This window comes from Sprattus sprattus (assembly GCF_963457725.1).
Source record: "Sprattus sprattus genome assembly, chromosome: 10".
NCBI classification, from domain to species: Eukaryota; Metazoa; Chordata; class Actinopteri; order Clupeiformes; family Clupeidae; genus Sprattus; species Sprattus sprattus.
The window spans coordinates 15,604,142-15,631,414 of record NC_137908.1 but is presented as its reverse complement, the minus strand read 5'-3'; the positions used below and the strand labels follow the sequence as shown (position 1 = coordinate 15,631,414).

Sequence of the window (27,273 nt, the reverse complement as noted above, 5' to 3'; positions counted from 1 at the left end):
GGACCGCCCGGCTGAAATGTAAGAAAAGCTTAATGTATCACCAAAACACACCGGTTAGCATCCTAGCAAGATTTCACCAGTGCCAACTCGTCTGTCGTTGGCAAGGTGTTTGCATGCCTATAGGTAGTTAGCTCGTTAGCTCCTTCCTCCTGCTAGGTAAGTGCCAAGCATAATATCTATAGCTATAAGCCTATGTCATTAACGTCACTGTAATTATTGTTCACCTACTGTTGGTTTACTGTTATCTCCATTGTACATGAAACATTCATAATTTTGGTGTCAGTGCCCTGCTGTCACAATGTGCAGGTACGGGTATAATTGTACCACAGGCATGCTCTCAGCTCACTTAGGGCACAGAGAGGAGAATTTTAGGCATCCATTGTCTGGAAGATGATCGTTTTCACGGGACTAGGGTGCCATGTGATAATGGGTCGAGGGTCCCCTTGGCAACAAGGGTGGCTCAGAGCCTGTCATGTCAGATCGATGATTTCAGCTTTGTTCTTTGTTTTGTTCTTTCCTGCTTTGCAATAATGTGCCCTTAAGTGCAGACTGGATAGAAAAGGACGGCATGGGGGACCTGACCGGTTTATTGCATAATTCTGTATTGGACACAGTGAGAACTTTTACATGTTCAGCACTCATTAAGAAACTCTGAAATTCTTTCATATTTAAACTTTTTGTGCCATTGTCATCTGAAATAAAGCATCTGGGTAGAGAATGTGTCTCATTTCTAAGATAAATAGCTTATAAAATCTCCTGTAAAAAAGACTAAACTAATGGACATGTAAGATATAGACTGATAGAGGACAGAGGTGTTTTCAGTTAACTGAAATATTTATCCTGTTTTTGTTCTTACTTATTTGACTTAGATATTCATTTCAAAACAAATGCTACTGTCAAATTACCTCCTACGTATGAATGAACATGCAAGGTTTTTTGAAAAACAAATGTGGGGGAAAACGCTGTGTGATATGTTTGTACAGTGAGAGTTATGGATGCGATCTTGAAGACAGACTGACATAGTTGTAGACTGGGACTGTAATGAAACTGAAACAACTTACATCACGTGAACCAAGATGACTACTTCAGACAGAAAGAGGAATGTGACGAACAACATAACAGTATGGACAGTTCATGTAAAAATGCAGTCATTCGCAGTAAAAATGCACCTGTACTTATTGATGTCTTTGCACATAAAAACCTACAGGGGACTTCCTTTAAAGGCCTTTCACAGCAAATGTTAAAATGCTGAAGAAATCATTGTCATCCCGATCATTGTGACTTGTGTGACTGCACAAGCCTATCCAAAACCTTTTTTTTTTTAATTCACTGGCAGTTCACTCATGGCAGTATTGTCTCTTTATTTGCACGGAGTGGTGCATACAGATAGGTATTGCTGTTTCAAAAATTACAGAAAGAACTTTTGACTTTATATGTACAAAACTACACATCTTTTACACAAGACTCAAGCTTTAAGTCGCTCCCACCTTTTGAGTTATTTTTTCTGAATGGTATTTTACAACCAAATTTACTGAAATACACACAATCAGTTATGACCCTTCAATTGAAACATTTTGGGATGCTGTCAGAGTTTCTTTGTACATTTTTTTTGTATACTGAAATGCTTACACGATTAAGCATTTCTTATCTGAAGGGATAATCTATTTTAGAATTTTGCTTCGTCATTCAAAATTACCCACAAATGTAATATTCATAGACTTATGCAGAGTTTAAGGAACACATTTACATTACAAAAAGGTGCAGAAGAAATTAAAATGCTCCTATTAAGTATCAAAGAAAATGTAATGCAGTTTTGTCTAATACCGCATATTCAATAGGAACAAATAACGTACTACATGAACCCATGAACTGCATGGGATAGCATCAAGACAGATGAAAGACGGTTGACGGATTGATTGTTGATCCATCCAAATTATTAACATTTTCCTTCAACCAATTCCCTGCTTGACATTAGTTTTAATGCCAATCAGGTGGCAAGGATTCAAACTATAATTCTCATTTTACAAATACTGATTTGAATTGGACATGAATGACCCTTGATTTTGCAGCCATTTATTACCAAAGAAAATGTTCATCCAGATTTCATTAATCCAAAGCAATACCTCCCATTTTATAAGGAAACTAAATCAAATCCTTCCTTTCAACTAACAGGCAAAACTGTGATTTCTTGATTCATACATTCTCTGTTTTGTGCGCTATGCAGCTTTTTAACAGAGATGGGATCCTAGCTTAACAGAGATGGGATCCTAGCTACTTACCAAGACCAAAAGATAAAAAAAAAAAAAAGTCTCATTTACAACTTGGGTTATGACTAGAATCAGGAATCCCCTATCTGTCATATTACTTGAAGAGAACACCCCACAGCAGAATTTCTATGGCATGTAAATATCACAGTCCGTCAACAACAGCTTTTCACAGATCTCAGTCCATTTCACAGCCCTACGTCCTCTTGCAAATCATTTCTACATATAGTCTTATATTTTATATTTCAACATCTTAAAATCTCTTCATTTACAACAAAATTAAACTCATTTGTGTAGATTAAGGCAACCCAATTAATTTACAAAAAAGACATTTCACACCCTCTTTGAAGAAAAAACAGAAGGTTTTGTCCCCCACCCCATCCCAACTTACCCACACCTCCATCAACCATATATTCTGCATTGTAGCAGTCCTGCTGAAACTTCGTTTCTCAGAGAAGTCTTTCAAAGGTTCATGGTTTTGATCCGTACAGGCTGCTGATAACCTTTCAAAGTTTGGACGTTGCAGCAAGCCCCACTGCGCTTCACTTGATTATACATGCACCGACGGCACACTGTGGTTTAATACTTGAACACGCATCATCTGAACACTGGTCATAATCTTCTTCTGGTGGCCCATGAGGGTAATCCCCATCCTCTGGATGTCACTGCGTAAGAAATGTGTATTAGTTCTATAAAAACGTATTAAGGTGTACGAATTCAGTTAAACAATGTGTAATTTCGGTGTCACATGGATTGGCCTTCTCTTCTTATTCTTTAAGCAAGTATTCTTTTTTAAACAACTTAGTTTAAACAACAGGTCACTTTTGACCGGTAAGCTTGTGCTGTCGTTTATTGTCCAGAGGGCAGAGACTCACTGCTGGTTCATGTCCATGATGTGGCCCAGAGTGTGGTAACCCCCCACGGCAAAGTGGTCCTTGTAGCGGCCCATCTTGATGGTGTCCAACCAGTCTCCCACCGATCTGCAGGTGCTGAAATCAGGATTGGTTCTGTTCATCAAAGGACTGTTTAGTCTGGAAAAGTGGGAGCGAGAGAAGGGGAGAAAGAGCAAACCTTTGAAATGCAACCGGCCGAGGCAAAAAAATCAATCCAAGTGAAAATGATAGAGAGGCAGGTGGTGGATCTGATTAGGGGATGACTGGTTTGGGTATATGAGGGGGGGAGGGGGGGTCTACGTTCTCCACTCCTCTCCTTAGCGTTATGCACCAGTAACTCTCAGGGACCAAGACACTCAACTAAGCAATTTACACCAGTCCAATAGCAAATGCCCCAGGTTTTTTTTTTTCCTCTTCTCCTTTCATTCACAGCAGATCAATGTCAATATAGCGTCTCTGCCTTTTATTTAACAGAGAACACATCTATTTAAAATGAGCTTATTGGAAAAAGTACAGAGGCACCTTATCCGTCTTAAGGCAGCCACCTTAGTAAATGGTAAAGCAACTTTTTTGCCAACATGGCATGACTTTTCTGAGGGATATGGAGTGGAGAAAAACAACACCCGTATGACTTTGTCTGCCTGATCCCTTTGGATGACGGGCTATCGACCCACGGGAGCTGTCACCTGAGCATTGTGTCCATTGATTTGAGGTTCTCTGGGTTGCGGATCAGCTTGTCCAGGACCGTGACGATCTGGCAGAACTTAGGTCGCTCGTTGCGATCCTTCTGCCAACAGTCCAGCATCAGCGTGTGTAATGCAACAGGGCAGCCCATGGGTGATGGCAGCCTGTAGCCCTCTTCTACTGACTTTATCACCTAAACACACACACACATACACACTTGCTGTAGTTATTCAGTGGTTGGTTTGATTTAAACTTATAAGTGCAAACATCAATACCACAGCCACTGCCAATTAGAGTCAATACAAAATGTTAAGTCTACAGTCAATGCTCACCGCCTGAAAGATACAACTGGTACAGTATACAAATGCATGTAATCTAAGTGTCAGCCATACGTACATCTCTGTTTGTCAGGTTCCAATACGGCCGTTCTCCATACGACATGACCTCCCACATAACCACACCATAGCTCCACGCATCACTGGCTGACGAGAACTTCCTGTAGGCGATGGCCTCTGGGGCTGTCCAGCGAATTGGTATCTTCCCCCCCTTTTCAGAGAAATGATGACATTATAATTAGAATTGCACCCAATTTGCCAAGGTGCTGTGAGAAAGCACAAAGAAAACTTGTTTCTCTTTCTGGGTGTGCAGAAATGCTATCTGTGGCTCCGTACATTTCTTGTTATCAGACCATGGCCCAATTCAAAGAGTGGGATGTTGTTTTTTTTTCATTTGCAAAATGAGATACTGTAGACGTAGAGCCTAAAATTGATTTGCAAATCACCCAAGCCGCTCTAAAATTAAAAATGAAATAAAAAATCTTTTTAGACTGTTCAGATGTTGGCATTTATCCAGGTAAACTTACACTTGTGGTATAAGCTGCATCTGGGTCATCCTCCAAAACGCGAGAAAGTCCAAAGTCCGACACTTTGCACACCAGGTTGCTGTTGACCAGAATGTTGCGGGCAGCCAAGTCTCTGTGGATGTACCCGAGGTCAGCCAGGTAAGTCATCCCAGCCGCAATGCCTCGGAGAAGACCCACCAGCTGTATGATGGTGAACTGGCCATCATGCCGCTGCATTGAAAAATGAAGGTGTTTAGCATTGTTGCCAGAGGTCAACTGACAACTCATCAGAAGAGGATTTAGAGGCTTCCAAAAGGGCTTTTTTTGCAAAGTTGCGAGCTAGTGCAAGGGCGAGGTCATGACGTGGGGCATGAGCTTTAGAGCAAGGACTGATGCTAACACCGCTTGAAACATTGTTGCAGTGGATCAATGAGGTTTTCCACTGAAGTGTCCTTTAAAGTATTGTGTTTGAGGCTTTAGCCTACCATGAGGCTTGCATTTGGGGATGGGGCTATGGTTCTTTGTGCATTATTCTTCAGAAAATGCCCTTGTCTGGTACCCAGTGTCCTTGCACACGTATAATTGAAACTGAATTGAATTCAATTAAACAGTTCATGCGGTTCTATTTGCATCTGTGCATCTCCTTGCATTGATGCTTAGTGTGAATAAGGTCAACAAATGTTATTGGAATATTTTACAACATTCTACATGTACACATTTATGAATTGGGAAGGCCTTCACTGTTTAGTTAAACCAACATAATTTCTTTATTTTCAGCTAATGAAAAAAATATTATAGTATTTTATAAATAACTATATATGCAATGCTGCAACATCAAATAAATGGTGACAGCACTTTTAATCTCAAAGTACTAAATTGTAGCACTCCATTTTTGTGTTTACTGCTTTGTGTGCTAGCTAACCATATGCATTGCATCAAATTAATGAAACTCCCATTCCATGCTTATTTCCTGGGTCAATACAAGACCAAACTCACCCTAAGGAAAGAGTCCAGTGATCCATTTTCCATGTACTCTGTGATAATCATCACTGGTTTGCCTGAGGATAACGGTAGACATAGGATTAGCAGAGGGAAAGCATTGAGTTGGGTAAATGAACCTGCTTGATGAATGCCTTGATATTCCACTCTGAATACTAGAAAAATGTCATGCCAGGGGTCATAATCATTGAGGAGATCTGGAGTATGAAGCATTTGTTTACTTAAATGTTCGGTCAAGAAACGTGTCTGTTTATCGAGTGCACTTAGCATGCACTCAGCAAAGGAATCCATGCTAAAAGGCATTACAAAGCATAACAAAAGCATCGTTGAATTTAATTGTATCCCTCCCGTGGTGTTTACAAAAAGAAAACTTCACTCACACATTCACTAACTGACGCATTCATTCCTATTCACCCGTTCCTTTATCCATAGAAACTAGAATGTCACTTGTCAACTTGTAATTCTCTTCTCTTATTCTCTAATTTCACAATTTTTGACGGACTTGCACTTCACATAATGACAATAAAGAATGATTTTCTGTCCTACAGAATGTAATGTTTCACAGTGGATGGAGGTGTTAGTTGTGTTTACATGGTATAAACACGTTGTGGCACCAGTTCGATTGCTCCTGTAGTCTTCTAAAGTAAAAAAAAAAGTCTTACTGCGCGTGACCACTCCCTCCAGACGAATGACATTGGGATGGTCAAACTGTGCCATGATGCTGGCCTCGCTAAGGAAATCTCTCCTTTGCTTCTCACTGTAGCCTGCCTTCAGTGTCTTCAAGGCCACCGGGATGTCTCTTTTTCCTGGGAGCTTCATACGTCCGTAACACACCTCCCCAAACTCCCCTAAAAGGCAGAGGTTTAAAGTGGGGAAACTTTAAGCGTGGAATGACTAACTTAACTTCCAACTAAAGTTTGAAATTGAAATATTAGACACAGTTAATGGCAGCTGTGATAAGGCAGTTCCTTTTCTGTGTTGTTTGCATTCAAGGTGCTCTGTACCTGAACCTATGATTTTCTCAATTTTGATCCTGGAGGCTTCAATTTCTCTGGCAAACTCATGCACTGCTTGGCATGGGTCCTCATACGTGTGGGGATCAATATAGAATCTGGCTTCAGGAAAGGATACTAAAATAAATAGAATTAGCATTTGGTCACATATTGCAGGATAAGACAAAAAACCTATCAAAGTCAGAAATCACAAAGACACACAGACAGAGACTACAGCTGTTTCAATAACACTGAAATGAGAGAAATATGACATATCCGTGGCTGGGAAATACTGAAGACACTTTATATAAGAATGAAAACTACCGTGGCCATTTTGATAGTGCATCTTCTCCTCATCAGAGTCTTGGAAGGCCTTGCTATAACCGCAGTGTCTGCATCACACAAGCAACAGAATCAAACGTTAAGGACCCAAAAAGAAGAATTGTGTTTTTGATATAATGTTCCTGTGCTTGAATACAATATAGGCACAAAAAAAAGAGCCTAGATATGAAAATTAATTAAACCCTAGAATTGTAATCACCCCAGGATGTTCAGATACTGAAATCTTTTGAATGTGTCTAAGTCATATAATGAGACAGTTTGCTTTTGCTCAGTGTTCTTACCCTGCCCTTAAGATAAATTCTCAGTTGAAAAAGAACTGAGCTAAATAAATCTAATTATCCCACATGGTCTTATGGAGATATATAAGTTGTAGACATCAAAAAGAGGAAGCTTAAGGATAACTGCAAACATTTGCATTGTAAATAGTTCTATATCAAAGTAATTTCATTTAAAGTCTAAAGCAATAAGCTAGCCGTCTGGTGAATTATATGCGCCTACACATAACTTCAAACCAAAAGTTATAGATTAAAGTAATAAAACAGCTCCATAGATATCATAAGTAAATAGTTATGATGTATTTTTTTCATGCCATATGCCTTTCCAAATTTGAAAAACTACAATCATCTTACAGTTGTTAAAGAGTTGACTAAAGTGTCTGAAGACCATATCATCTCTTCATAATTAGAGAGTGATTATCTCCCATAACGTTTTGGATACTTTTTTAAATACATATTTGTGGGTCGTATTACAGTGAAAAATAATATTACACTTCTATGTTGCCAATATTATTTCACAATGGGTCAGTAGTGGGCATATCCACATCACTGATGCAGATGTGCTTTTGACACACTGTAATATAAAACCCTTTTTCATGCAGTAAATTAAAAAAATAAAAACATTGACATTCCATGGATGGAAACAAAATGCAGATGTGTCAGAGCCATTGAAATGAACAGCAAATTAAACAAATGTGAGAAAAGAGGATACACAGTAAAGGTGGACAAGTCAAAGTACTCCTCTTGCCGTTTTCTGCAGATGATAATAGCCAGGAGAGAGACTAGGCTGGTCACCAGAGCCAGGCAGATCCAGGTGATTGTCATCGTGTCGTAGCGCAAAGGGACTGTTCAGAAGAAACAAAACAGAAAAAAAGTTATTCCCCAATGTCACTTGTCCCTATCATTTACATTATTCTCTAACAATTACAAAATGTCATCACATTGGCCATGCTGAATGCTGCCTTTTTTTATAGTGTCCATGTCAAGGCCTCAGTCATCTCAGATTGAGATATACAGTAATGACATGATTGTTGTTGTATTGTTGTGCTTACACCCAGAAACCTCAAAAACAGTTTGCCTGCTGTCTCCCTCCATCCTCCCAAACATGCGTATCCTCACATAAGTGAAGACATATATCCTTGTCACTCACTGGAAAAACTTCTGCTTCAAAATGGCTCAAGTTTAGCTGAAAAGGGGGGATTCATGACAGGGTGACCTCTCGTGATATATAGAAGGGGAGTGTCAACCGAAATTCCCAAATTCCCTCTGTACTAAAAATACTGAGCATTTGATATATATCATGCTATCGTATGCTTATTGAAAAGAAGGATTTCACATCCGTAAGCGACCATGTCATCATTTGTCTGATGAGGATTTATCACGGTTTTCTGGATGTTTGAATTCATGTGGAGGACACTTAGCACCTGATAGGTGCAACAACAGGTTTATGGAACCTGTGGCTCTCTCTCACCGGCTTTACCCGTCTGGATCTCCACCGTTTGGCTGAAGCGTCCGCAGCCCGCTGAGGTCCTGGCTCGCACCTGAAAGACATATCGAGTGCCAGGCTTCAGGCCGGACACCTTTGCACTGGTATTCTTGGCCTTGACTGTCGAGTAACTCTGGAGCTCGTTGTCCTGTGTAAAAAACAGCCCAAAGTTAGCAACACCACTGCAGGGCCCCCGGGGGCCACGCTTCCACTGGGTAATGCACATGATCTAATGTACCACGGGTGGATCTGGGTACGTTCTGGGAGAGTTTAACAAACACTAAGACCTCTAAATAACATTTGGCCAAGGATTTGTGCCAACACTCCACCGGTGAAATCCAGGGCAATTTCCGCCCTAAACTGAAGCCTCTCCTGCTTCACTAACCCATTCCTGTGTGCTAATTTGGATGACTGGCAGATTAACACATCTGGAGCTGCATGCTAATCTGCCTGCAGTCCTATGAAACCCACCCATACACACACGCACTCACTTAGGTTCACGACCCTGGTTCCGCTGCACAGTCGTGCTGCTTAAGTGGATGTGAGGATGGCATTTCTCCCCCAGGAGCTGACAGCCTCAGTTTATCTGTCATAGACACGCTAAATTGGTGCCACTAATTTAGCATCCTTGAGGGACTCCCCTGGACTACACGCTGCAAGTTGGTGAAAAGGGGTATTACATGTAAATCTTTTTGCGTAGCTACCTTGTCATGCGGGGGCTGTTTGCTAATTCCTGTGGCCCAGCTGAGACCACTTTTGCCCCATTAGTCAGGAAAGCTCTCAGCTCTAGCAGCAATTAACTTCACTTCTGGCATTTGCCATTGGCTCCCCTCACTTGTTTGCTGTCATTTGTCACTTTCAATAATCAGACCAAATCAGTCACACAGTGGCAATTGTTAGCTATTTCCTCTCAATTAACTGCTGCCATGAACCCTCCTACTTAAGCGGAGACATCTAAAGCAAGTGCTTGTCAAAAAACACTGCATTATAATGTCTCCTGTGTTGAGCTTTTGTTTTTCAATAACTGCATTTTACCGCAAAACTCTGTTTTTCAACAGTGAATTTATTATGACAGTAATGGTGATTCCAAGTAATTACAAGATTCCATATTGGTGGGTGATAATTACAAGTATAAGAAATACATTGAATATTCACTGATCGACTGAAGATAGCTGTGTGTAAACATAGGAGTAGGTCAATTATTTTATCACCTCGTACTTAAACATCTTACCTTTTCGTGGTACTTGATATCATACTCAAGTATCACACCATTGGGTTGGTCTGGTTCTTGCCAGAGCAGACTGATACTGTTCTGACTAGCATTCTCTTGACGAATGGCGATCACCTGGGATGGAGCTGAAGGAAAGAAACAGATATACTATAAAGCCATACCACTGTATTGGCACTAGACTATTGCAACCCGATGAAGGAGACCATGTTCAATAGTTAGAATGACCTATGGTCAATGGGGGGCACAGAAGAAAATGTATAAATCTTGTTCTTTTGAGAGTAATGACTGTATTAATTATTATACAACCAGACGTTCTATGTTGAGGTGATAGGCCTGCTCAATCACGCCACCTATGACATAGTAAATCAGACATTTCTTACCTGCCTGGTTTGTGGTGACATTCGCGGTGGTGAACTGCGGCACTTCATTGCTCAGGCGAGACACCCCGTTCAGGGCATGGATGCGGAAGGTGTAGTTGGCATGCGCTGCCAGGTTGAGAACAGTCACCAAAGGGTCGGTGAGACCCGTCTGCTGTGGTATGAACCGTATCAGAGGTGTCCCGATTCGAGCCACCACGCCTGCCCCTCCGCCCAGCTTAACCACATTCCCACCCCCATTGTTAACGCCAAGCCCCACCCCTGACACGCCACTTCCTGTGCTGCAGTCCTCACACTGGCTCCAGTCCTGCGCACAGCGCTGGCACGTAACATTGTAGATGACATCACTGCGCCCACCGCTCTCCACAGGAGCACCCCACTCCAAGCTTACAGAGGTGCCATTTACTGATGAGATCACATTTATGGGTGCTGAGGGGGGTCCTGGACATAAACAGAAAATGTTCAGCTAAATAAATGTTATCAGTAATTACAGTTTAAATTAATTAATTTAGGGTGAGGTTGTCGTTCAGATTGAAACCATTTAGAAAGAAAGAAAAAGGAAATGAAAGCCTCTACATAAAGTTGGGTAATTTGCAGACTGCTCAGATAAATAAAATGGTGGCTTGTTTAATGTTTTCTAACAGATAATTAGCTTTAAGCTTCAGAATTGTAATTACCCAATTAACAGAAAGCATGCTGTTAGTCAAGACAATTCTCACTGGCCACAGTAAGATTTAATGGTGTGTTTGTGTTCACCAACTTGTACAGGGAGCTGCAGGAAGATCGGAACTGGCTCTGTAATAGTTGGCATCGCAGGGACAGGTGAGGGCAGCTCTGGTCTCGGAGTGGCTATGGAGCGGACACTTCTCACAGGGCTGGCCCCCTGCTGTGGGTTTGTAGTAGCCCACTTCACATGCTGGAGAGGGAAAGATAAGGGAGCATTTATCACACCTCTGTTCAAACACAGGGCTGACACACGGACATCATACTACCATTGTACACTATGGCCTCACTGCCTCTGAGCAAAATACCTCAAATCTGCAGCCCGTTTTGAACACTTATGACTACAATGTGTTCATATATTACCACACAGCACTGTGTACAACGTGATTCGACCTGCATGGCAGGCATTGTTTCTGCCACAGTGATAACAGAATTAATATGAATGTTAGTTAGTTTCAAATCAATGAATTGTTGTAAATAATGTTAACATATGCAGAATACTGTACAGTCAGACTGTTGGGGTCCATTTCTTGTCTGGCCTGTACATTATCTCTCCCTCATTAGCATGCTTACCTGACCTGAGATATCAAATCCAGTCAGGTAGTCCTGACTGTCATAAAGTGTGCAAATGGCAGAAATGAGGTTTTTTTTCTCCAGATGTTCACTGGGGATTAGTAGCGATATCTTCTCTCTTTCTGTCAGAGGATCCCTTGAGGCCATGAAGACGATGCTGTATGTGCAATATTAATCCCACTCTGTTTTTCTGCCTTTTCATTCCATTAATCCCTGCATCCCTTGATGTTTTCTTTTTGTTTTAGTTTTTTTACTCTGCAGCTCCTGAGTTGAAAAGGAGGTCATGGTAAACATCAGTCGAAGCACTATCTCTCTGTCTTTGAAGTTTTTGACAGCTTACTAGCAGCTACTGTAGAAAGATCAGTCGCAGACAAAACAATAGTAAACTGCTCTGAAAAACATGATGAGTATGTGGTAAATGTTGTTTATATTTTGAATGCTGTTGGGCTCATTATGACTGCTAGCGGAAGGTTTCTGACACTGCATTGCCTTGGTCAGCAACCTCATTTCCCCCACAGGAGATGGTGTGTGTATTCCTGGGTCTCCCATAGCAAAACACTCTATCCTCACAAATCAGCTGCATTTTTCATTTTGACGACATTTTGTGACAGCTCTGGTCTTAGCCTCAGTTTTCCTGTTAGAGTCAGTTCAACAAAGTTCTGAAGGAGGAGGAGGGAAATATGAGGTTTCATGATCAATGCCACCTATATTTGCTCAGAATCGCCATCTCTTAAACCATTGACTAAACCAGTTTCTCCTAAAGAGAGTCCTTGAGTGAAATAAAGAAAGAGAGAGAGAAAGAGAGGTGAAGAAGGGAGCACTAAATGCCCTCAAACTGTTTTATTCGGCTGTGTTTACTCCACCAGCATCAGGCCCTCAGGTAAGCCCAACCCGGCGCATTGTTTGGATTGTCAGCACCTGTCAGGGGCTCGCCTCCCAAGGCTGGGGAATTTGCATTGCAATGAATTTTAATGAATATTTGCAGCCAATGTGTGCTGACCTTGATTTTACTTTTGGTATAAATGGATAAATAAATAAGGCAAAATAAATAAATAAATATACAGAGGAGTTAAAAACGGCCTGCGAGAAGAAATTATTTGTCCCCACGTGACAGGACTATAAAAAGAGCAGCTTAGTAGGAGGGTATTGTTTCCGAAGCAGTCTGGAGTCCATAGAACTGCAGAGGTGGGCTGCATGAAGTGTTGTTATGTTAAAGCTGCAGCTAAATTACATTTTCAGGGAGCTGACCAGAACTAAAAGTACTTCTGAGTTCATTCACCTCATGAAGCCTCATTGGCAACGCACACATGCTTGTTGAGTTCTCTGCACATGAATGGGGACTTTCACAGACTCATTAACTGAAACAGAACAGGAATCCCTCCCACATGCAAAACCTGTGCAACAATCTTGTAAACGTAAGGCTCAGTATTTACTCGTGGGCATTCAGATTTGCACTAAAATATATAGATATGGAGCCTTCACTTATTATTGAAGGCACACCGCTTTAGATGGGTAAAGGAGCGAGAACTGTTTGTTTTTTTTAGAAAACATTCAAACATTGGTGCTCTCTCTCTTTCTCTCACTGACAACACAAACTCAGACTAACACAAATACACACATGTGTACCTCTACTGGGACCAAACAACAGCTGCTAACGAGCTATGTGGATTGTCTGAGTGATAAATGACTCTGTCAGCGGAATCATAGCTGGAAATGGGCCACTCCATCACGGGGCTCCAGTACATGTGTCCTGTAAATGGCTGCCATGTCCCTCAGTCGGCTTCGGAGGCTACAGCTAACTTAAGGGAGGCCTTTTGCACCAGCCCCATATTGTTCTGAAACATAGTGTCCTGCTTTTAGTTTAGTTAGGCCAGGTTTGCTGATTTTTTTTTGACTGAAGTAGATGTATCATAGTTAAAGACAAAAACTCTGCACCAGAAAGCACAATATCATAACAAAAGTAGTAGTTAGTGGCTGAAACATACGCCTGTTTAAAATTACATGTGTGTGGCTCTCTTTTTGTCCTAAACACAGAGGAAAAATGTGAAATGAAATTGAAGCAAATAATGGAAAATGGCTGAGACGGCAAACGAAACGGACCCCTCCTTTTAGGAGTGACATTAAGAGGGGTCGCTGACATTTGCAGCCTGCTAATCTCTCCCCGGGCAGAGCTGTTCCAGTGGCTGATAGGAGCTGTGACTGACACCATCTGTAACGCAGAGTCACACGGGCATGATAAGTACAGCGATACCAAAGGACTGTCACTCCCCAGTGGGCAACAAGTGGAACCCCACCGTGAAAACGGGGGAAGAGGATCTGTGACTGAGCCGCTGCCCGTTTGAAAATCGAATCCCCAGACACGCAGATTCAGACTTGACCTTTTGATATCACTCACAGGGTCTTAACTGTTATCAAACGATGACGGCTTCAAGCTGTAATGCTCACAATACTGCTGGCATACCTCCAGAACTAGAGAGAAAATGTTTTTTAAATGTTTTTTTTTTTTCATTTCTTTTGAATTCTGTGTTTTTATTTATTTATTCTGACATTTGGGGAAGATTAAGAACATATTTTCTCAATGAGTTGCTTCATATGTCATATCTATCTCTATATCTTAATGATCAAAAGTTAATCCTCGTCAAACAATAGGTTTGACTGACACATATGTGTAGGACTGGAACCGGTTCTACTATTAGACTACTTTACTTCAAGTCAGATTGCGAAGTGAGGTTAGATTTCAGTGCAATGCGCGATACACTTAGGGAGGAATGCAAAGGAATAAGACTTACTTTTAATGGGGTCATGCAAGGCAGAATTGACCTTTGTGAATTTGTTTTGTGGTCTACATGATGAAAAGAGAGCCCCTAATATTATGAATGCAATCTGTTTTTCAGTGAAACCATTGAGCTGTATGTCCATACGATGTGCCCTCTGGCCACATGCATTGTGAACCATATTTACAATGTGCAACTGTTTATTGCTCCCATTAGAAATAATAATGCGATGGATGAGTAGATGATTTCAAAAGTATCTTCATTTTAGTAGGTTCCTATAAGTATCTTCAGAAATCACAGCAATCTGAACTTGCATGAATATCCTTAAATTTAGTTCAAAATTGAAGAAAAAATACAATCTCTGATTTATAATTCAGATTTATGATTTATAATTAATGAATTAACATTAATAGGTTCACATTAATAGAATTAACATTAACAGAATTCAGTTAATTTGACTTATGCTATGACTGTATTCAAAACAGAAATTATCTGAGGAGTAGAACTGTATTTCAATGTGCAAGGGGTTAGCGAAGCATCTGCATTGCCTAAGGTAAGAGACTCTGAGTCATCCCAACATGCAATGCGGGAAAATGCATTTTCATCCTATATTGCATTGCATTATTATTATGCATTACACTGGCCATCTGTTCAGGCTAAATGCTTGAAAAATAGATGCTCAACGGCTTAACTCAAGTCTTTTCCTTCTTTGTTTTGTGCTAAACACTGCTATATTGAATTGTGTTGCATACAGTATATCACCCTGTCCAATTCCTTTGCACCAAAACAAACATGCAACTTAATAGATTAATAAATATTCGACTGACATGTTTTTGCACCCTGACAAGTCTCCAGCATCTAAATATTTGCATATATTTATTTTTGTAATTAATTGTTTCCTTATTTATTTAGTTGGTTAGTTAGTCACCTATTTACTCAACATTAATTTGCTAATGTTGTCTTTGTCATCCCTATATCCGCTTTTAATGTCCTCATGTTAATAGCTATTTACCAATGTAACACTGCTTGCGAAAGTGAACTGTTTGAACTTTGGATGGCGTAAATGGAAAGGAGCCTTTCTAACAAATTAATTTATAGAAAACCTATTTGTGGGGCAAGAGTAAGTGGCTGATAGATGGTGGGAGGATGAAGCGCACTGAAAGTAATTGTTGTCCTTGAGGAGAAATTAACTTGAGATTGGGGCTAGCAGTTCATTAAGTCGACTCAGTGACACCTCTTTTTGCATTCTAAAATGCATACCATTGAATTGACTGTGCAGCAGGCAGAGTGATGTGCACTGTGTCTTCCCTGTGTGTGTGTGTGGGGGGGGTGTGTGTGTGTGTGTGTGTGTGTGTGTGTGTGTGTGTGTGTGTGTGTGTGTGCTCTACTGCGTGAAGTAGATACAACAGCAACAATTCTCGTTCAGAAAGTCAAATGCACTGTGTCAAAGGTCAAACCGTATTGCTTGAAGAAGACAAATCAGTCTGGTTTGTTGTGTCGGTCTATTTTTATTAATGGCACACAGACATAAACACAGAGCAACGCAGATCGGCGAGTGTTTTCCTTTGAAACTCCCTTGTAATGACACATCAAATGAGCCCAATGCATCTCTGTTAATGAGCATTAAACGGCTGTTAATTATTTGATTGAATTGCTGTCACCTATCTGAGCGTGTCTAATTGATCTGTGTTGGGAGAGAGCGAGGGAGCGTCAGGCAGACAGACGGTGGCTTTGCACAAAGGCTTCAGCTGAAACAAAAGATGGAGCGATCTGCCGACACATCAAGCAATAACCTCCACACGCCACATGTCTGACTAAGACTGCCTGAGGACTTGAATATATTTGCTCAGGCGCATCAGTGTTGATGTGAGCAAGAGTGTGTGTTTGTTTATTTCAGATTTTTTTTTTCTCTTCTTCCCATTTGCTGCCTAAAATGATGGACAGTACAGCAGTCCCGAGTGCTCAGTGCCCCTTTTGTGGTGTTGACCATGCAGTGGATTTGTCCTTCATTAGCAGCGCTCTCCAGACATCCATTAAAATAACTGGGTAAATGCTGGCATGGCACCCAGGGCTCCCAACACAGCGGTGCATTCAAATGGACATTAATAAACCAGACTGCATGCTGAATGACCGGTGAGGCTTCGCTGCGGCGATTCTAAAGACTATCTCACAATACCTGCCAGGGAGATATGAGGCGCACAATCGATGAGGAGGGGAAAGAGGGGTCGGACTTGAGTGACATGATGCAGTCCCGTCTGGATGAGATACAATTCATTTCTTTATCGGAGGAGGCCCACCCCCCACCCCCTTCCAGTCTCCCCCTGTCCTGTTTAGCTGGCTGGTGGCGTGGGTCTCACAGATTAAAACCACGCGGTTTGTCACAATGGCACAGTTTGCGGGAGGCGAGCTTTAATAATGCCTATCCAAAAAGCCTTCAGCTCCTTCAGTTTAATCCCACTGTAATATGCTGGCCTGGTAAAAAAAGAAAGGGAGAGAAAAGTCGTGCCATGCATCTGCACAATAAGGACCAGGCCCAGGACACAAAGAAGGCTAATTAGTCCTCCCCTCTCCAAACCCCCCCCCCCCCCCCCCCCCCCCCATGCCTTTCCAATTCATGATTTTCAACAGGCAATATCTGGGTTGCCTATCAGGGTTGTTTGTATTGGTTTGTTCTGAATAGAACAATAAACCTAACTGTCTAATCTCCCTAGAGGCAAGCACTGCTTAAATAACTCTAATGAAATTCTCTATTAAACTGCTATAGTAATAGGAATGTAGGGAACCGTTGAGAATTTGAAATCATTCCAATACATATTCCACAATCCACAAAACGTGCCTGCAGCCAAACCTTAGATTAATCGTGGGTCAATGGCTCATGATGTAAAACCTTCTCTGACCTCCTCCTCCTACTGTTACTACTTAATAATCATCATCATCATCATCTTCAAGATTTTCATCACCTACCACACAGGCCTTGTAAGACCTGAGGAAAAACCATCCAATTCTTTTAAATAGAAATACTTCAGTGTAAAAGCCTTTCATCCTTCCAAGTAAACAACCTGGCCTGAATGAAACTTAGCATTTATCATGTCTCCATGGCCATACACATCTAGAAATGCAGTCTGCACAGATGGTGTCTTCAAATAATTAGTCACAAAGAAACAACAAAAAGGGAACTGTAGCCTCAAATTTCAAAGCAGGCACTAACTTCCTATGAACATCATAGCGAAGCTCGCTTAGCTGTGTTTTGGGATCAGAGCAGCCCCCTGAGAATGCCCGCTGACAGTCACTCCTGGGTAATTACGAATGCTGGGCCACCAAAGTGTCATGCTTGCCCGCGAGGTACAGCTGTGTGTGGGAGGTGTCTTTCCCCTATGGTCAACTGCCTCAATACCAAAACAGCATGCATTCTAACAAAGTTGTTTGTACTTTAGTGAAAAAAAGAAATGGTATATGTTAAGTGTGTGTAAGGGCAAATGTAATTAAATAACAAATGGATTTAGTAATTATATTAGTATTAGAATTTAGATATGTCAGTAAATAAATACATTACAAAATACATTTTTTTTTAAATTCTCATAATAATTCCACAGAACACACCTACGAAAATTTGATTGCGTCATATTTCTACAAACATGAAATTGCCACTTTGACAGGTATTATTATGGGTGTTTCGTAAGATTCAAAGGCATGGACAGCTGCTGCTACATACATCCATTTCTGAACTTCAATTTGCACCTTATTATGCAGGGTTTGCCAGTCAATTACTACACTGTAAATGAAAACATTAACCTGTCGGGTATATTTTATTGAAGCTGGAAAATGAACACGTTATAATGGATCAGTACATGAAATTATGTAAATAAATTATTTTGACCTCAGGTAACAATGAATATGTTGAAAGCATGCACTATATAAAACCTAAATGAATATGAAAGAATCACAGGCACCCAACATAGATGTACAGTAGACATTTCTTATATGAGATATATGATTCTCCCAAATACTCATACTTTCTATTACAAAAAGAGTCTTAAACAAAATGTCAGATCTCCCACACTGTGATCTGTCCTCCATATACTATCAAACCACTCAATCAAACTAAGTCTCACTCTCACTATAAAACAGTGATATTATTACAGTGCGAGAGTAACAGCATGTGCGAGTGGCATGATAGCTAGTACAAGAGGGCTCAAGTGAGAATTGAGATTCTGTTGAAAAGACTGAAAAAACCCACCCTTTCTCACACACACATACCATTACATGTGCCTCGCTCAAGCTAACTATCTTGCAGTTTTACACAATATTGATAGAGTGATTTACACCCAATCGAATCAGTTCAGTTCATCCTTTTACAGTTGAAATGAAGAGACTCTCATCTCACTGTGGAGTCTCATCACTTCATGAAGTCTCGACCAGCTCATCTGTCCTGACCATCTCTCTGTAAGCCGAGCTGCTTGATTGCAGCCTTTCCTGACTTCTGAGGCTACCTGTGGAGGGCATTATTACTCTTCCCTGTTGGCCTGTCAGGGTGACCGTCAGGTGTCAAGTGTCTGATCAATCACTACCCTGGACCGCAGGATGTGTGTCAGAGCAGATCACTGTTGCCAGAGATCACTGGCCACACATAAAGCCTCTCAGAAGCACGTGGTAGGTAGGTGGCAAAAAAAATCAATGTGCTAGATATAATTATTAGATGAATTAGAATCTTTTCAAAACAAGTGAAACTTCTGAACAAATTTAGTTTAGTTGGGTTTTAGTGTGGCCTGGTATTGAAAGTTGAAACATTTTGTCCCTGAACATTTGAGGAGGGTGAATGAGATGCTGCCACATCATGGCCAAGGACTTCCAAAGTGCCGCTTTTAAAAAGCATGCTGGTAACATTCGTAAGCATCTGCCAGCCTAAAACAATGTAGCGTCCCTGAGCTCAAAGCTTTACCAATGTCCTGATATCAGACTGCATTAATTCAACAAGGTGGATAAAACAGCAGTTAAAACAAATTCTGCTGTTCAACTTCTCGTTGCCCAGGCCAGTAGGCTGCAAAAGGATGTCTAAACATGTCCATCCTTTTGTGTCCAGTGGACACAAATACAATTTTCTCCAGTACCATGACAGATGACCAGGTTCTGGGGTTGAAGTACAAAAGCCAGTCAAATCTCTTTCACATTCTTTCACTTTCAATTGTCAGGTATGTTTAGTAATCCCCCAGGCAGTGAGGCAGTGCAACCACAGGTACAAGGTGTCCAGCAGCTGTTCCCTGTACCCTGTGTGCTTACACTGCCACTTGCTGAGAGGTGACAGCAAAGGGTCTTTCTTTTTTCTATGTTAATAGTCAAGCATGTTTTTCTGTTTTTCTCCAGACATTCTTGGTCTTGTTTCCTCAGCTAAGCCCTTACTTAGGGGGCTTTAGTGTTTCCAGCCCTTCTGCATGTTATTGTTTAGTTGCATTTCTCACTCTGATGGCTTATTTCTCTTCTCTGTCACTACATTGATGAGGTTTACTCTTGCCAGCCTAAGTATCCAGCAATGATGGTATTTTCAGGTCACACAGGGGAGCACAGTGATCGTGTAAAATATCTGTTCTACGAAGAACCTTTTGATGGGCCACATGGACATGGGTAAACCATCTAAAACATTGTTTTTAGCATAACACTGTCAGAGAAAAAATCTACTGTATTTTTTCTTATTGTAGTGTACATTTGCCAGCTCCTTTTGTGTCAGAATTTTTTTTAACGGCTACTGTTTAGGCTACAGTAGTGCAACACCTTTAACCCCAGAGTTTACAGCGAATTAGGCCAAAAGACATTTATTTTCAAAGGAATTTACAGTATGTTAGATACAAATGATGCTGTGCCACAGATCTTACACTAAACTACCTATAATATCATGGGGTCTTCACCCTCAGCCCATACTAAGTGTGTGCATGGCATCTGCAAAAGGAAATGGTCATAGAGGTTTTGTATCCTTAATGAGTGAACTTAGATCACTTAGTCAGGATGTCCTTTAACTCAAGTTACTGGTGGCTCTGATACTTGGATTTGTACAGATTCCTCCGCTTTGCTGATTACCGTCTCGTACACAGGAGACATGGCAGCTGTTTCTTTCGATGGCACTGTGGTAGCAGAGCAGACCGTGTCTGCCTCTGCTTCATCGGCTGTTGCCAGGCCGAGCGAGACCGCCGCTGTCTAGGTTCGACCTCTGGTCACAGATGGAGGGCAAGCTGCGGCACAGATGCCAGTGTTTGTTGAAACTAGAGTGTGGCCCCTGGGTGCACGGAACTGTGCTGTTCAGACATCATATTTGCTCATATCTACCTAGGGTATGAGAATCAATGGAAAGGACAGTGCTAATAAGGATCTGGATCTTGTGCTTTGTGCTGCATCAAAACATCTTAGAATTTCTACGAAGCCAGGTGACATGGTTATGGTCAATGCCTCACAAGCTAAGCAGATGTTTCCTAAAAGAAGTCCTCTGAGGAAAGAATGAGATATTTATATTACACAGTCAGGAGCTCTCTAAGTTGCTGCTGCAATTTTAAGCAGGAGACAGAATTGAACTGTCAATTAAATGATTGCAACATTTGTGTTTGCCACGCTGTTTATAGGCCACAGCCTCGGTGACATTCTAACTGGGTTATTGCAGTGTTGGAGCAGTGGGGTTGACAAGCTCCTTGACTATTCTGATAAACATGCATGCTGTGGTGTTGTCCCCTTCTCAAGTAGACGTTTGACTCCATTTTCTCACTAGCCTAAAGACCCTAGAGCCATGTCGCAGAAGGTGAGCCCAAAACAGAGTCGACAGGGCTGACATGGGAAGCTATCGCTGTGTTTTGATCGGCAGTTCATAAGATTGTCTCCGATGATGTCGTTTCGCTATCACCCCCTCCCCCCTGGCTTTTTTCCACAAGACTCAACGATGACAAGCAAACCTTCCAGAATATTCACCAGCGCTCAGCCCTCTGTCTTCTTCTGTCTGATGACTTTTTGTGCCATGGAGTGGGCATTATTAAAGCAAAAGAAAAGACCAGCCATGCACAGACATACACACACACACACACACACACACACACACACACACACACACACACACACACACACACACACGCACACACACACACTCTCCTGACGTTTCTCCTCCACGTTCCTCTGCCTCTCCCCCTGGCTGTCCTGGAGATGTGCGTGACTGGAGAGCAAGTGCAGGCGCCGGGAGAAATAGCTTGGCGACCCAGTTTGGTCTAAAAGGGCTGAGTGTGCTGCTCAGACATTCATCCTTAAATGGATTCACAGAGACTGCTCCCCCGTTTAACCACGAGCCTGTGTTGCACAATAGACATCCAGGCGTATAGGGATGCCTTTCAGAGCGATATCGCCCCTGACAGAGCTCACACGAGAGTGAAATGACTCGTAAAAATTTCTGCCGTAGCTACAAGGCCCCATCACAGCTGAAATCCAGCTAATGGCATCCACAGCGCAGCGTTGACGTTATTTACCTAATTACCAATGTGTGTTTTTGTACCGACTGAAAAAAGTGAACACTCTATGTCTGTACATGGCACGTGTACGCACGCATACGCGCACACACACACACACACACACACACACACACACACACACACACACACACACTCACACACAACTAAGTTCCACATAGTCATGAAAACACAGCGAAGGGATCAACTCAAATAGTGCTATGAATATTTTAATTGAAATTCATAATGAAATGTTGTGAGAATTAAATTGTGGTAAAAAGGCCTCACAGGCCTAATTTGATCAAATTTACACAGTAACAAGGTGAGTATTATATCTAATTAAATGAGAAAAACCAAGATATGTTTCCCTTGCAAACAACAACCCTCATTGACTACCTACAACCATCAACTTAACACACTAGCAGTTTTTGGTTGCATGCGGCATCTTCAAATGTTAATTACAATCACTTACAAATTAGGAACATCCACAGGCGTTCTGTGCTACCTATACATAATTGAAAAACCTTGATGTTGGGTGCAGAGCAGGAAGCTGATAAGCCGTCAAAACAACCTCTTTACTCGCATGACTCCCCCGCATCCCCTCCCTGGTGGGCCAAGCTGCAAGAGCAGCCCATTGGCCAGGAGTGGTGTTCTGTTCTGTAATACTCTTTTAGCCAGTACCTAAAGCTTAATTATCCACACACTGTGATTAATTGTTTTTAATTACTGTAACCCATTAGAGCCTAAGATATGCACAGGTCCACAAATGAGGTCATTCCATCAGACACAAACGCATGAAACAAAACAATTCCAAAATATGTGTCTATACTAAAATGAAGGAATACATTTATATATAGGGTATGTGAGTAGGACATCTATTAACATTTGAAGTATACACATGGTGCGACATAAAAATACTATATTATATAATACAAAAAAATTATAGAAATAAATAGCAATTCATCTTTTCTCCCAGTAGTAGTATGCAGTAGATACTAAACCTATATCCTTGTGAAGAGAAGGACTTACCGATGCAGGCCTCGCGGTTAGGGTTAGGGTTCAAAGGACTTACCGATGCAGGCCTCGCGGTTAGGGTTAAAAGGACTTACCGATGCAGGCCTCGCGGTGCTCTTGGAAGCCGGCACAGCACACGCACTGCCCGATGGGCACCAGCCACTCGCCCTCGGCGCTGCAGTACATCTTGGGCGTGTCCCTCTCCTCGGCGTGGTCCACACACGTGCCCCGCACCTCCACCAGCGAGGATGAGTCCGCGCCGGTCACGACGTCAGTGAAGACGGCCAAGCCGCGCGCCACACCCTGGCAGCGCTTGTAGTAGACGCGTACCGAGACGATGGCGATGCAGGCACCGATGTCCTGGAAGGCCAGGTAGAAGCCGCGGCGCGACAGCGGGCCCACGCCACGCACCTCCGTGTTCAGCTTGAGCCGGCGCACGCCCAGATCCACACCCGTGAAGCTCTCGTCGGCGGCGATGGTGTCGATTTTGACGTACTGGTTCTCCCAGACGGTGCCGCGGCCCAGGTCGCGGTCCACCTCATAGTAGTAGAGGTTGAAGGTCTCCTTGCAGGTGCCCAGCACCCCTGGCATGCTGTTGCAGTCGCGCAGCGTGAACTTGATCTCGATGTAAATGCGCCGAGCCCCCTCGCGTGAGACCCAGTTGGTGCGGAGCCAGTTGTTCTGGCTGGGGCTCATCACGTTGCACACTTGATAGGTGTGAATGGGCGTGAAGTACTCATCCATTTCATTAATGGCATCCCACTAGAAAATACATAAATTGGAAAACAAAAAAGTCATGTTTGACATGTAGGTTCTCTTCGCTTTTTGTATTATTTTCTGTCGGTTATGTTTTAATATGTATAATGTTTTTGTGTTATGCTATCACATCTGCGTCTGAAACTTTTGCTAGATCAAAGACCCCTTGAGAACCAAGGATAAAGGGGATGACAAATTGTTTTGTTTCTCCTGCCCACTGACAGAAATGAACATTTGCAGGTGCATATTTAATGTGTCATTGAAAAGCAGTGTCTCTGTGATGATTTCATTTAAAAGGTGACACATGAATATTAAAATATTCGGAGACATAGCATTCACCGTAAATGCCTTTTTATGCATTCAGCCTTGGAAGTTAAAAGCCTATCACAACCAAAGACAATGTAGGTCAAATATGTTTACAGAGGGCAGATTGTATTTTTTTTTTCGTAGACTGTGTTTTCCTCACGTCCAACTACCAAATCTGATTATAAAAGGTGATGATCCAAGAGAATGTGATACAAATTCATTAGATACTTGTTCTAAGGTGTTCCTGTCAGTTAATATGTTCAAATATGTACAAAATCCAGTGTCCTTTGTCCTCAACTGAGCCCACCTATAATAAACTGAAAATAATTTAGCATACATATTTTGTATAGTTCCCAATAACACAATAATGTTCCGTAGAGGTGTTCTATCTACACTGCCTTGTTACTTCATTCTGAACTCTAAGCATACAGCCCTAGTCAGTGGACATTATGACTTCATTATCACTTTCCCCAAGATCCTCCTCACTGTTTCAAAGTCAGTTTGAGCCGTTTCTTTTGCAAATAAAACAGCTGTGCATATTTTTCATCTTCAGCCTGAAAGCGAACTTCTAAAGTCCTTCTGAGTACCAGAAGAGAGCCTGAAACACGCACTCAAAGAAATGGAGAGCCTTCAAACCCCTTACAGCAGCTAATTTCCCCTCCAAATCATTAGCAGTCATGTCTAGTTCAAGGACATATTCAATTTACGGGATTTAAGGTGTGTGGGTAGTGTGTTCATGGAGGAAATGTATGCGTTTCTGTGTGTGTCTATGTGTGTGTGTGTCTGCTCAGATCCAAGACCTTAATTACTGCAATGAGCCCTTTTTCGGTGCCCTCTCGGGACCGGGGAGGAGAGGGAGGCTGGAGAGGTCTATCTGCTGCTCTGGGAGCCCCTACATCTGAGCAGAGGCCAAGTTCAGCACGCCGGAGCTGGAGGCCTTTCTGGGGTCAGTGCTTTCCCTTTCAATTAGACCGGCCGCTCCCCATAATGAATGCAGGAGCCGAGCGTGCACTACGTACTACTGCAGACCCCCCCCCCCACCCCCACCCCCCGCGGGATCCGCATCCTCAAATAACACTTCTACACCGTTCCAATTACTCTACTAAACCCAGGCGTTAACACAAGCTTATCATCATGATGACCACCAGGATTTATTTCTCTCTCTCTCTCTCTCTCTTTCTGTCTTTTTCACACACACACACAAGCACATACACTTACACATGCAGGAAAACAAAAAACACAATTAAGGAGAAAAAAAACATGCCTGGAAAACCTGAAAAGCGGTTTGGTTGAACAGGGGGCTCATGAGATTAGGCGAAGGCTGTCACTGAGAGAAAAGATGCAAGTGAAGGTAGGAAGTATGGTGTTTGAGAAATCCTTGCCTTTGGATGCCTCAAAAGAAAGCACTTAAAAAACAGCCAAGTCTATAGGAAAGCCTGGGAGGTAGAGGATAGCAACCAATGATGATGTCTCATTTATCACCAATTATATTTTGCAACACAGAGGCCAAATTAGCTTGGGGTGCTCCTTGTGGTCTGGAAGTCCTGAGGCTATTTCAGTGGACCCTGACAATCCTTTCCTGCTGGTCCAGGATGGCTTTCCTCCACTCAGTGCTAACAGGTGGTGTTTGTTCCCCTTAAAATACCTCTACACGAACACCTAGTGCTATACAACAAATATAATCGACTGCTCAATAGGCAGTCAGCTCAGACTGATGCTGCCCCTGATACAGACTTTAAAACAATAATGTTTCTCAACTTCTTACTATTTCCGTGTGAGAACTATTTATCTGCCTTACAGTTATGTGGTGGGAAGCCACAGGGAGAGACACAAGTCCAGGGTCTGGCTCTCTATCCACAGCAAAGTCCAAAATCTAGGCCGTTGAAAAAGTCTGATTCCCATCAAAATAACTGCTGTCTGTGGTGCCAGAGGGTATGGGAGCTTGATCAGTCTGTATCACTCTCCCCCCCCCCCCCCCCCCCCCATCACTCTGTCAGAAACACATATACTCGACTGTCTTTAATCCTGCCCGCCTGTTTGACCGTCCATAGACCGAACCATGGCAATCACGATTGCATTGTTCGTTTGCGGTCGAGGTTCTGAGGCGTCTGAATTCCCCATCCACGCTTGCACTGCCAAACGGGCCTCTCTGCAGCTTCCAGTGCATTCTAATTAGTCTCCGTCTCCCTCCGTGCCTTTTTCAGCCACACACTCCTCTGTGTGTGAGTGTGTGTGTGTGTGTGTGGATGTGGGTGTCTGTCTGGCGCGAGACTCATAGCTTGCCGAGATGAAAGTTCTGTGAGTGTGATGACATGTTTGTGCCCCCCCCAATCGCACCCCTTTGGGGGCTCCTCGCTCCCGCTGACTGGAGGTCTTACAGAGTTCAGCTCCTCCCCAGCCTCCCCCCCCCCCCCCCCCCCCCACCAACCCGACCCCCTCCCTCAGCCCCTTTTACTTTTTCAGGAGCAACTCGAGGATGATGAGCTAATTGCCAGCACATAACCTGGAAGTGGACCTTTTCCGCTCCTCTTCAAATAGTCTGCCTCATGGGGTACAACGGTGTTTACAGGGCATACGCACCACAGTCCAGCACTCAGTGCGAATACTGCATAAAATGAACAGACTTAGCTTCAAACATTACTGCAATAGTCCAGTTTAAATATTAATTGCAGGAAACCATAGTATTGGCTTGGTGCATCAGTAATTCTTAGAGGCTATGTTGCTGACTAAGATCTGGAGAGGGGTGTTATGGTTGCTTATTATACGGCTCTTCAGAATGTTCCAAAAAGTTCTGATGATTAGAATGGGCCACCCCAACGTTCACAGGTCTGTAATTTCTTACTGGATATTCACCACTGCGCAAAGATAATGGCCGCTGTCATTGACAACGGGTTTTGTGCTTTAAATTCACATCTTTCATATCATTCCGCAAGTAGTCCGGTCATTTAATGTACCGGAAAGTCATTGTAACTTGAAGTCAGCAAGTAATGGGTTCACCTGAAACTTTTAAAGTTCTATTTGCTTGAAGAACAATTTTTTCTTAGCGGAAATCACGAAACGGCAACAAAATCATTAAAAAGGGATATTTTTGGAGGAATGTCTTCTATCGTTTTGGCAAGTAACCGTATAATAAGCAGGATAATGTATTGTCCGGTGGTCAATAAATCCGTCAGGATTTATTTTTGGATAATGACCGCTGTACAAAACATTATCCCTTACATGTCAGTTGCTAGTCTGTCCATAACTGTTGAAAGGCATATAGGACCCTGCCAGC

The 27,273-nt window shown here is 42.3% G+C and overlaps 1 protein-coding gene across 1 annotated transcript in view; it reads right to left on the bottom strand.

Annotated features, from left to right (window-relative positions):
* Positions 1-2,814: 2,814 nt before the first annotated feature.
* epha8 (eph receptor A8) overlaps positions 2,815-27,273 on the bottom strand; it is a gene marked incomplete at both ends in the record, with an annotated part of 48,604 nt that continues 24,145 nt past the window's right edge. Inside the window, 15 exons of the mRNA XM_080846430.1 lie at positions 2,815-2,929; positions 3,140-3,295; positions 3,844-4,034; positions 4,238-4,387; positions 4,704-4,913; positions 5,679-5,740; positions 6,344-6,529; positions 6,686-6,811; positions 6,998-7,065; positions 8,003-8,135; positions 8,762-8,924; positions 10,008-10,132; positions 10,388-10,825; positions 11,145-11,300; positions 23,033-23,699. Of these exons, the coding sequence (XP_080702556.1) occupies positions 2,815-2,929; positions 3,140-3,295; positions 3,844-4,034; positions 4,238-4,387; positions 4,704-4,913; positions 5,679-5,740; positions 6,344-6,529; positions 6,686-6,811; positions 6,998-7,065; positions 8,003-8,135; positions 8,762-8,924; positions 10,008-10,132; positions 10,388-10,825; positions 11,145-11,300; positions 23,033-23,699 (2,946 nt within the window). The remainder of the gene's footprint in view (positions 2,930-3,139; positions 3,296-3,843; positions 4,035-4,237; positions 4,388-4,703; positions 4,914-5,678; positions 5,741-6,343; positions 6,530-6,685; positions 6,812-6,997; positions 7,066-8,002; positions 8,136-8,761; positions 8,925-10,007; positions 10,133-10,387; positions 10,826-11,144; positions 11,301-23,032; positions 23,700-27,273) is intronic.